Raw genomic sequence first — 12254 nt, forward strand, 5'->3', positions numbered from 1 at the left:
TGGCGAGCGTCCTTGCAGCAAACAGCCTAGTCAGCTTCAGCACATTATTGCAGCCTGATTCAGCATGAGCAGCTGATTGGCGGTTGGATCAGCCTCCCGGAATACCGCCAATCAGCTGTTCCAGGCTGCAGGAATACCCACAGCCCATCACTGCCTCCATGTGTTGATTTTTTTGCCTCCGTGCATTGTGTTTTCTGCCAGTTCCAGGTGGTGGGAATTGGCAGCGGCAGCAATCCCCACTGCTTGGAAATGGCTGAAAACGCAAAGCGTGGAGGCCAAAAACGTGACACGCAGAGGCGGCAATCGGCAGTAATGTACAATTCCCACTGCCTGGAATGGGTCTAAAACAGGGTGTGTGGAGGCTGAAAACGGCCGAAGGATGGGGGCCGGTGGATAGGCAGGGCTTTGGCAACATTCACTGTATAAGACACACAGACATTTCCACCCATTTTTGGGAGGGGGGAATGCATCTTATACTCCAAAAATATGGTATATTCTACCTATTAAAAATCTAGCTTTTTTCAATACATACAGTATTGCGTATATCTGCCCTCTAATTGCACTGAAAATATGAGCTTCAAAATCTATAAATATTATTAATTAATCAATCAAATAAACTGATTTCTATAATTGCTCATCTTAGTTCATGATTTCGGTGATTCACTATATACATAACTATAAAAATAAAATGAGAAATAAAACATGCAGCAGCTAGAGCATTATAAAAAGCCTACAGCACAGCCAGAAAATAGGCTCCACAATACATCCTGGGTTCCAGGGTCAAGCACAGAACCAGGCTTCAAGGCCATACAGAAGTTAGCAAGATTGCAGCCAACGTAATCTCCGGAGGGAAGGTGTGCCATTAATATTCCTTGGCTAACAATATCTGCAACATTCCCCTCTTGCCCAATCAGATAGCATAGGTGGAAACAACTATGAACAGGTGCTGTAATTAACCCAGCTCCATGGGTACCAGCACCTTGAATTGTAGCTGCAAGCAAATTGGAAGCTAAAGCAGCTCATGAAACAGTGGTGTCTCATATGCCAGATAACTGATTCTCATAATGTCATGTTCTGTACCAGATGGTCTTTTTAAAGTCCTTCAAGGGCAGTTCTATGTAGAGCATGTTACAGCAATTCAGTTTGGAAAATCATGAATGACCATTGAAAGAGCTTCCCAGTCAGGAAGAGCTGTAACTGACACAAAGTTATGCAAAGACTCTCCTACCCATGGCTTCCACATGTTCTTTGAACAAGAACCATTGTTATTGCACAACAACTCTGTATGAGATACTACATTCTATTCAGAATTAAAGATGTGCCCAAACCAGAGATCCAATAATCCAAAGCTACTCACTCTTGATTGGTTTAAGATTGGAAGCTGGACAATTATCCAGGATGGGTAAATTCAGTGACAGCCCCTTGTGGAGGGATTAGGGGTTTCCCTTTCTCAAGGATGAATTAGCCACCAGTATGATCCCAATCACATTCCCCTCCCAGGCAGCCTTAAACAAGCTCGGACAGATATGCCCACTTTCTGCAGCCCAACAGGATTAATCCCAGCCCACAGATAACTATGCTAGGCCAGCCCTCAAAGCCTCTGCAGGACCTGTTCTAGGACTAAAGGATCTGGAGAATTTTATCCATCAGATACTTGGCATATTCCTCTCAGCAACCCTGCAGATGAATCTCTGAAATTCATCTGCAGAGTTGCTGTGAGGAATATGCCAGATATCTGATCTAATTAACTTGACATGAGATTACCTGCAGTGCAATAAAGGTGGTGAAATACTGAAATTTTGTTGCTCTTACTGTCACAAGGTAACTGCAAGAGAGGCTATGACTTTGTTTGATTGGATTTGTACCCTGACATCTACTAGCAGTGCTGTAGGTATCTCCTTTGTATTAACTATATTAACAAAACCAACTATATTATTAACACAAAATATGTTTTCTGAAAATTGATGGAATTTTAAAAAGTATTAATAAAAAATAAAACCATTTTAATGAAAAAAATCCAATCTAAAATCTTAAATGCAAATTAATAATGGACGCAATATGAATGAAACTAAGCCATTCCCACACAATTTGAGAACGAAGCATTAATATTACTTCATTGTAAGTCTCTTATAATAAACAGCTTTCCAGAGATCCAAATGTATATTCATCACAATTAAGTGGAAAAGATATACATCTTTATCTTTATCTTTATTCAAATTTCTATACCGCCCTTCTCCTTTCGGACTCAGGGCGGTGAACAGCCAAAAAATAAAACATTTTATATACAAAAGTTAAAATAAATTTAAAATAATTAAATAAATTTGGCCCATTAATTTAAAACATTCCAATTAAAACCATATCAAAATTATTTAAAACCAATCATAAAATCAGGACAGCCCGGCTAACTGAAAAAAATAGATTTTGAGAGCCCGACGAAAAGTCCGGAGGTCTGGGATCACTCGTATCTCTGGGGGTAGATTGTTCCAGAGGGTGGGTGCTACCACAGAGAAGGCTCTCCCCCTGGGGGTCGCCAGCCGACATTGCCTGGCTGACGGCACCCTGAGGAGGCCCTCTCTGTGGGAGCGAACTGGCCGGTGGGAGGCAATTGGTGGCAGGAGGCGGTCCCGTAGATACCCCGGCCCTAAGCCATGGAGCGCTTTAAAGGTGATCACCAACACCTTGAAGCGCACCCGGAAGTCCACCGGGAGCCAATGTAGCTCGCGCAGGAGAGGAGTCACATGGGAGCACCCCGTCGCTCCCATAATCCCCCGCGCGGCTGCATTCTGCACCAGTTGGAGCCTCCGGGTGCACCCCAAGGGGAGCCCCATGTAGAGAGCGTTACAATAGTCCAGATGAGAGGTGACGAGTGCCTGAGTGACCGTGCGTAGGGAGTCCCGATCCAGAAAGGGGCGCAACTAGCGTATCAGGTGGACCTGATAGAAGGTCCCCCTGGCCATGGCCGTCGTATGCCCTTCTAAAGACAGCCGTGTGTCCAGGAGGACACCCAAGTTGTGAGCCCTTTCCATGGGGGCCAATGATTCGCCCCCAATAACCAGCGATGGCGCCAGCTGGCTATACCGGGACGCCGGCAGCCACAGCCACTCGATCTTGGAAGGGTTGAGTCGGAGCCTGTTTCTCCCCATCCAGACCCGCACGGCTTCCAAACACTGGGACATCACTTCCAAGGCATCGTTGGGATTGTCTGGGGTGGAGATGTACAGCTGAGTATCATCAGCGTACTGATGGAACTCCACCCCAAAACCACGGATGATCTCACCCAGCGGCTTCACATAAATGTTGAACAAGAGGGGCAAGAGGATTGACCCTTGTGGCACCCCACAAACAAGGTGCCTCGGGGTCGACCGCTGCCCCCGTCAACTCAGATTGCGACCGGTCAGAGAGATAGGAGGAGAACCACCGCAAAATGGTGCCCCCCACTACCAGTCCCTCCAGCCGGCGCAACATGATACCATGGTCGATGGTATCAAAAGCCGCTGAGAGATCTAACAGGACCAGGATAGAGGAATAACCCCTACCCCGAGCCCTCCAGAGATCATCCACCAATGCGACCAATGCCGTTTCCGTGCTATACCCAGGCCTGAAACCAGACTGGAGCGGATCCAAATAGACAGCTTCATCCAGGTACTGGGGAAGCTGTCGCGCCACCACACTCTCAACAACCTTCGCAATAAAACGAAGGTTGGAGACTGGACAATAGTTAGCCAAAACAGCAGGATCCAGGGAGGGCTTCTTGAGGAGGGGCCTCACAACCGCCTCTTTCAAAGCGGCCGGCAGGACACCCTCACTCAAAGAAGCGTTAATAATCCCCTGGAGCCAGTCTCGTGTAACCTCCCGGGAAGCCAGCACCAACCAGGAGGGACACGGGTCCAATAAACATGTGGTCGCGTTTAGCCGTCCCAAGATCCTGTCCACGTCCTCAGGAGCCACAGGATCGAACTCCTCCCAGATAACACTCTCAAGGCCTGCCTCAGTCATCTCGTCTGGACTAACCCAGTCAGCGGCCAAGTCTTCCCGAATCTGAGTTATTTTATCATACAGATACTGTACAAAATCCTCAGCTCGGCCCTGCAAGGGGTCATCCCGCGCTCCCAGATGGAGGAGGGAGCGGGTCACCCTAAACAGGGCGGCTGGGCGATTATCTGATGACGTGATAAGAGCGGCAAAATAATTAGATTTTGCCGCTTTTATCGCCACTAGGTAGGTCTTAATATGAGACCTTACCAGTGTCAAGTCAGATTCGGATCGGCTGGCCCTCCAACCGCTCTCTAGGCGTCTTTTCCGGCGCTTCATCTCCCTCAGCTCCTCAGAGAACCAAGGAGCTAAGTGAGTTCGGTGCCGGGTCAGAGGCCGCAAAGGCACGACACGGTCCAGAACCCCGGCAGCCGCACTATCCCAGGCAGCCACCAGGTCTTCAGCCGAGTCGTGAGCTAGGGTCTCAGAAAATGGCCCAAGCTCCCTCTGGAACCTATCAGGATCCATCAGGCGCCTGGGGCGGAACCACCTGGTCGGCTCCGCCTCCCTGCGACGGGGTGCGGCGTTCAGAAAGTCAAGTCGAAGGAGTGAGTGGTCAGACCATGACATGGGCTCGATGCCTATATCCCCTATATCAAGACCACTCAACCACTGACCAGAGATAAAAACTAAGTCCAGAGTGTGTCCACCCATGTGAGTAGGGCCGTGAATTACTTGAGTCAGGTCCATGGCCGTCATGGAAGCCATGAACTCCCGAGCTACCTCAGACATTTCACTGACAGATGGCAGGTTAAAATCCCCCATGACTAGAAGTCTGGGGGTATCAACCGCCACCTCGGCTATGACGTTGAGGAGTTCGGGCAGGGTTGTTGTCACGTGGCAGGGAGCCAGGTACGTGATCAACAAACCCATCTGCACCCCACAATCCCACTTCACAAAAAGGGAGTCACATCCGGCTATCTGAGGTACAGTGGTTTCCCTCGGATTGAGACCTTCCTTTAGAATGACCGCTACCCCCCCGCCCCTGCCCTGAGCTCTCGGCTGATGAAATGCACGGAAGCCTGGTGGGCACATATCCACGAGGGGAACCCCCCCTCATGGCCCAACCAGGTCTCCGTAATACCTGCCAGGTCCGCACCCCCCTCCTGAATAAGATCGCAAATGAGGGGGGCCTTATTTACTACGGATCTGGCATTACATAACAACAGCCGGAAACTCGGGCCCAGAGACTCTGAGCAACCTGGGGAACGGGAAGAGCTAAGGGGACCGGGGCATGCAATCGCTCGAAGATAGCGAGTGCGTGCCCCCGTCACATGATATGGCCCCCTGCTCCCGCCATATCTGCCCCTCCCACTCAGCGTATTGATAGGGAAGCCCTCGACAGAGGGTATTCTAATAGCCCTCTTTCCCCCAGAGTCCATATCCCCCGTGGCACCATTAACTGCCGGGCCAGTCCCCATCCCCTGTGGGTTACCCCCCAAACCCACGTAACCTTCCCACCCCCCAGAACCCCTTAAAAGTCTATTTAAAAGTGTCATCAAAAAACCCCTCAATCCCCTTTTTGCGACATGCCAAGATTTACATATATTTACATGCTAAATTTTATTGGAGGATGCCTTTGGTGAGAGGACACATATTTAAACTGGCAAATGTTCTTAAATTAGATTTTGCTTTTTTTTTTTTTGCTATATTAATGCAAATAAATTTTCAATCTTGTGAATTATGTGTTATGTTAGACAATCCATTACATTGGATTTTTATCTCCAGTATTTATTTTGTCCCAATCTTGGTGGCTCAGCATTGTACTGCAGCTGTTGTCCAGAACTAGGTTGATATCTGAGCCTTGAATATTACTTGAAGGGCAAATTATGCACATGGTTTCTCAATCTTGGCTGCTTGAAGATGTGTTGATATTTCCCTATATGGCTGACATGGGAATTCTAGAAGTTGAAGTCCACACATCCTCAGGCAAACAAGGTTGAAAAATGCTGTTTTAGAATGTCATGGTTTAGATATGATCAGAATATGAGTTTTTTGCTACATTACCAAATTCTCAAGTCATATAGTTCCATTTTTTATCTTCCCCTTTTACAAACGAGAAATCAGAAACAACCATACTGAAATAAATTATCATTATCCAGTGCCAGCCCTTGAAAATAGACAAGGCCTAGAAAGTGCCATAGCATGTGTTTTAAGAATACTCTTTTATTGTTTTTGAGTGGAATAACAGTATCTTGAAAGCCTGTCAAGACTTTTCTATCCAATATTAAATAAAAGCAAGGCAGAGAGTTTTTTTTTAAATTTATCTTATACTTTCCTCTTTCTCAGTATTAAATTTGAAGATTTCTTCAGTTTGCTTATTCCATCCCCATTCCAGGACTAGTCTATATTCTTTTACTCTGTTTCCATGTATAAATAACCGGTCTATTTAAAATGCCCTCTTATTCTTATACGAATAACAAAAAGGAAGAAATATATGATTTCCACTAAGGACATCAAATTATTAACTGACACATTTCTGCAGTTTTCTAAATTGTTTTGAACAACAATTATGAACAAATTGTCTTCTATCTAGAAGTGGACCATGGACTACAGTTATAACATTAAAATAAATGAAAAAAATCTTGAAAACAAAATTGTTTTTACTTTAACTAAAACAGTACAGTCTTGGATAATGTTAAATATTGTTTTACCTTGAGCACAAATTTATAAATAGATCCGCTATTTATTATTATTTCTAGTGCTATTATTATTACTATATTAATAGTACTGAAATATTGTTTTTATTTTTATTGCTTTTTAATTAATCAATTAATTAATTAATAACAAAAACCAAAGCAAAAATAGATATGGACATATATACATATACATGTATATACAAAAATACAGAGAAAGAAAGAAGAGAATACATAGAAAATGCTTTAACAAAAAAGTGAAAGAAAACACAACAAAGAAAAAAAAGATATATATGAAGTTTATTGTTATAATTATTTATTTTATTTCTATACCAACATTTCAAAATGACTCAGGGATGTTTACAGTAGAAATGAAATAATTTAAATGCATTTAAATAAAATATACACAAAGTTCATATTAAAAACCATTTAACACTATTAGCAATTATTAAATTATGAAACAGACAGATTTTGAGGCTTTCATAAAGACTCATGATATTTACAGTATTATGTGCTACAATCTACATGTAATGACTGAGAAAGAACAGTTTCAAGTCATCACCAGACAAAACCCCAATATCATTAACTATGTACAGATATATGGTTTTGTTGAATCCACAGCCATATCTTATCTGGCTTTTGCAAACCATTACATTTCTATTTTATGAAGTTTTATAAAAGATTTACTTGATTCATGAATAATAAAAAAAAAGAGCTGCAAAAGTCAAGCAATCTTTTAAAATCAGATTTAATTAGAAAAAAATGATTGTAAATTTAGTAAATAATTTCAAATATTTTGCAACATTTTTTAAAGATATTGTTGCATCTATTTTTATACATAGAATTTAAAAAGCTATATATTTTCCATTTTGGTCTACTGGATCTCAAGGAAGGAGAAATAATAAAGATCTGTATAGTTTGGAATAAAGTTTACCACTTTTCTTAAGTCAGAGTCTTTGAAAATTCATTTATAGCTTATTAATAATTATAATATTTTAATTTTGACAATGTTTGACTGAACATTTTCTCTCTTAGCCATTCTTTCTTTTCTCCTTCTCATTGGTCCTCACTTTCTTCCTTTCTCCATACCAGAGAAAACACAAAATATCAGGCCCTCTCTTGGAGAAATCAAGTGAATAAACTCATGTAAGAGTTATCAAACAGGAGATGCTGACCAAAACATATTTTGTGATATATAGATTTACCGTATTTCATGCTTCCTATTTTCTGTTAACCCATATGCTTATTTAGGACACAAAAGGGCAACCATAATATTATGCATATATTATTGAGATCATTAGGAACCATGTATGATTAGCAAACTTTGATACAATATATTTTTTCAATGAACTGGAGATTTTAATGTGTAACTATAATGTACATGCTTGTGGGAATTTATTCTCTTCCATAATTATGTTTCTTAATTTATCAAAGATTCTTTTTGGAGTCAATCTGATTCTTCACTGGATATTTTAAGAGATTAATAATTGAAAAAATTTACAAAAATAAATATTGGTAATTAATTTGGAATACAGAACTGGAGTTTCCCAATTCTTTCAAGGTAATAATCTTAGATCTTTAAAAATGAATATGTTTCTTATAAATATAAGGAGACTAATTTGTCAAAATGTCTTTTTAGACTCCTCAATAAATATTTAAAAAGAGTGTCTTTTTTTTTATATCAGGAATACAACAAATTTGTGATATGAGTGATTTAGACATATCCCATACAGATAGAAAAGTCTTAACTTTGTAAATATGATTTAGGAAAAAGATTTATGATTTCAATGTGTCATTAAATTATATTCCAAAAAACTGAATCTGTTTATCAGTGAAGAATATTGGGCTATAAAGCTTGGATTATTGCAGGAAAGATTCCTATGTCTGCTTGGAAAGAATATTATATACTCGATACTAAAGGCTAGGTTGAAAAAATGTTTGCATTCTTAGCTTCTTTATCATACAATCAAAAGACTGAACTGCTTAAAATTTAATTTGTTGTTTAAAATATGATTATATTTTACACAATATTATCTATCTTTTACGTCTTGTATATTGTTCTTCATTGCATTAAAAACAATGAAAAAAATAAGATAACAGAAAGAGATGAAGGTAGAGAAGTGTGGCATACATTATTTCATGAAAAGATATACTGATATATTTTAAATATCCATTGTTATTTTACCGGTGAAAATAAATTTATAAACATGCATATATATATTATGTACTCATCTTCATATACACTTAGGCACCCATCATATGTACACAGACAGACAGACTATATATATATATATCCTAATTAGTAGTTACAACAAAAACTTGCAATACAAAAACTGAACATAGAAATCTAGAATACAGAACATGAATAGCCAACCAAAAACTACAGTCCCAAGAAATATGAATTAAACTCCAAAGCCAACCTCATGTATTTGATATCAATTCATTCTGCACTAATGATAAATTTAGATTTTAAAATTTTGTTGTGATTTCCCCAACAAAAGGTACTATAATAAAATTAACTAATTTATTAATATCATTATTAATAAATAATGATATTTATTATTATTATTTATTATTATTATTTGTAAATTACAATACAATATAACATTTATTTTCCTATGATCAAGCAAGGACTAAGCTAATATCAATATCTGGAAGTTTCTATGATATTTTCTGAGTGCAGATTATAACTTATTTACAGTAATTGACTTGTAATGTTTGGCTTAGTTGTTCTTACAATGTCATGTAAGAAACATGACAATGATGGAAAATGGTAGTGTTCTGTCAGACTAGTGGTAGATACAAACAACAGATTTACATGAGAGACTGTACTAGCATAATTTGCTTCAAGTGATTTAAGTAGATTTTATACTAAGTAACCCAATTTTAAGATTCACATAATACTGAATTTTCAAGTGTAAAATCATACCAAAATCGTGCTAAATTGTCATTAACATCACAAGAGATCAATTGTTTTGAGAAATCATTACAGGTATCCTGTACTGCCAAAATATGTGGAGCAAGAGCAAAAGGTACATCATTTGGAAATTCCAACACAGAACTGCTTTCCATATTTTGACTTTTCTTTGCCTCCAGTTCAATGTCTGCTTCAGTCATCTTTGACTGGTTTTCTGAATTTGCCTAAGAAAATGGAAGAAAGAACAAAAAGATTTGCACTGAAACATTTCCCAGGTTCTCTTGTCTAGAATTTTGTTTCACAATGGCTAACCAGATACTTATGAGAAGACCATAAACAAGAGATGAATGCAAGTATGCTTCGTGTTCATATTTTGTGATAAATAACACTGAAAGGTCTATAACATTTACATGTTACTAGTAATATATATAGCATCATAATTAATAATTGGTAACTATATCTCCCATTAACTTTTCTTTTCCCCTTTAAACTTTGAAATGATACAAATATTTACAATAGTTTTTTATAGAATGAAATAAAACAAGAATGCTCATAAACATGCTATGATTATTAGTCTCTATGTAGAGCAAATATTAAATACTGATATCTATCCACTTCACTTAAAGATTGAACACCTTCTATGATTATTGAGGAAAAACACCAGAGAACAGTATACCTGAGGAAAAAAACAGAATACATCGGCTAAAAAGCACATTTTCACTAATATTTAAAGTGATAACATTGTTATATTGCTTTTAAGACCATCTACACGGAACCATCATTTTAAGAAAATTCTGATTTAAGGATAACAGAATATCTAAAGATTCCTGATAAAATATGATTCAATTCTATGCTGGCATTAAAGCACATTTATAAAGGTTTTTCCAAATAGCAGTTTTTAAAGCTAGTAACAGATTCCTGAGCCTGAGGGCTCTCTGGGAATATTTTTTTTGGTTCAGGGAGCATATAGTTGCCTTCTGTGAACAATGAACATTTTGGTGAGTGAAATGAAGTAGAGTAGAATAATCAATGGATTATTTTTCAGTTTCAATTAGCGATTAGAAACTTGGTGATGGCAGTTCAACAGGATTGGAGAAGATTATAGAGTGTAAAATAAGGTGACCAGATTTTAACATTAGTAAACCGGGACACCCACCATTTTGTGGGCGTGGCTTGGAGGTCATGTGACTGGGTGGGCGTGGCTAGCTGGTCATGTGACCGGGTGGCCATGGCTATGTGTATAGAAAAAAGTCATTTCTGACAGGTCCTCGCACTTTTGACTGGTCCTCACACTTATGACCATCCTCACATTTATGCCTGTGCAGTATTCTTAACAACCATGTCACTCATTTCACAACTGCTTCTCTTCACCATGGTGATAAGATAGGGCAAAAAACATAAAATGTGAGGATAGTTGTAAGTTTGAGGACTGGTCAAAAGTGCGAGGACCAATCAAAAATAACTTTTTCAGCCCTCTGAGTAGTCCATATGCACAAAAGGACTAACCAGAGGGCTGAAAAAAGTGATTTCTGACAGATCCTTGCACTTTTGACTGGTCCTCGCACTTATGACTGGTCATCATTTATGCCCATTGTAGCATTCTTAACAACCGTGTCACTCATTTCACAACTGCTTCTCTTCACCATGGTGATAAGATAGGGCAAAAAACATAAAATGTGAGGATAGTTGTAAGTTTGAGGACTGATCAAAAGTGCGAGGACCAGTCAAAAATAACTTTTTCAGCCCTCTGAGTAGTCCATATGCGTAAAAGGATACAGCAATAGAGAGGGATGAAGGAAGGGAAAGGAAATTAGAGTAGGAGTGAGGGTAAGAGAGGGAGGAAGAGAGGAGGAGAAGGAGAAAGGAAGAGGAAGTAGGGAGGAGAAGAAGAGGGGGGGAAGAGAAAGTAAGAAGGAAAGAAAAGAGAGAGATGGTAGGTTTGAGGAGAAAGATTGCTATACAAAAAAAAAGATGAAAGGGAAGAAAGCCAACCCCAAACAAATATAAAGATATTAAGATAAAGAATGAATTGTTAAACTTTAAAGAATAAAAGAGAACAAATATGAATAAATAGCAATAATTAGAAACACACATACAAACATACAATGTATTTTCTTTGAACAGAATATTTGGCTGGTTCACAAATTTAAACAGTGTTTAGTCATTTCAATTAAATTTACAATTTCTATATTTCCTTTTTGCTATATTTATTCCTCATCTATTTTTTTTAAAAACCAATATTACCCTTCATTCTCATCTCTAATCTTAATCAAATTCAATTTTTCCCTTCTATTCTATATTATATCCCTTCCATTGTCATCTATTTTTATATCCATCCTCACATTGGTTAATTATTTAATTATGTAATATAGTTGTTTAATACAAATTCAACATTTTAATATAAATCAATTAGTTATATAACTATCTTTTTTGTATATTAATCAATATCAACATGAATATTCCAATTATTTCCATGCAATCCAATTTCTTACAAATCAATTAATTATATTTACCAATAATAATAAACCAAATAATTTCTCCCATATATTCCTCCAAACCACAACTTAACCATTTCTGCTTTCAACACAATATACAATTAATAGTATCTCAATTATTACAATTCCCTAGTTAAATAGAGCTTTTTTTCTTTTGTGTTTTAAAATCTTGAA

At 38.6% G+C, this 12254-nt stretch overlaps 1 protein-coding gene across 5 annotated transcripts in view; it reads right to left on the bottom strand.

Moving 5' to 3' along the window:
- Window positions 1-6951: 6951 nt before the first annotated feature.
- Window positions 6952-12254, bottom strand: part of UMAD1 (UBAP1-MVB12-associated (UMA) domain containing 1) — a 60806-nt gene continuing 55503 nt past the window's right edge. For all 5 annotated transcript variants that reach the window (XM_034402302.2, XM_034402305.1, XM_034402304.2 and 2 more), the window contains one exon: window positions 6952-9809. In XM_034402302.2, the coding sequence (XP_034258193.1) occupies window positions 9555-9809 (255 nt within the window). In that variant the 3' untranslated portion in view covers window positions 6952-9554. The remainder of the gene's footprint in view (window positions 9810-12254) is intronic.

Source organism: Pantherophis guttatus, chromosome 4, assembly GCF_059756535.1.
Source record: "Pantherophis guttatus breed Tessera chromosome 4, ASM5975653v1, whole genome shotgun sequence".
Lineage (NCBI taxonomy): Eukaryota > Metazoa > Chordata > Lepidosauria > Squamata > Colubridae > Pantherophis > Pantherophis guttatus.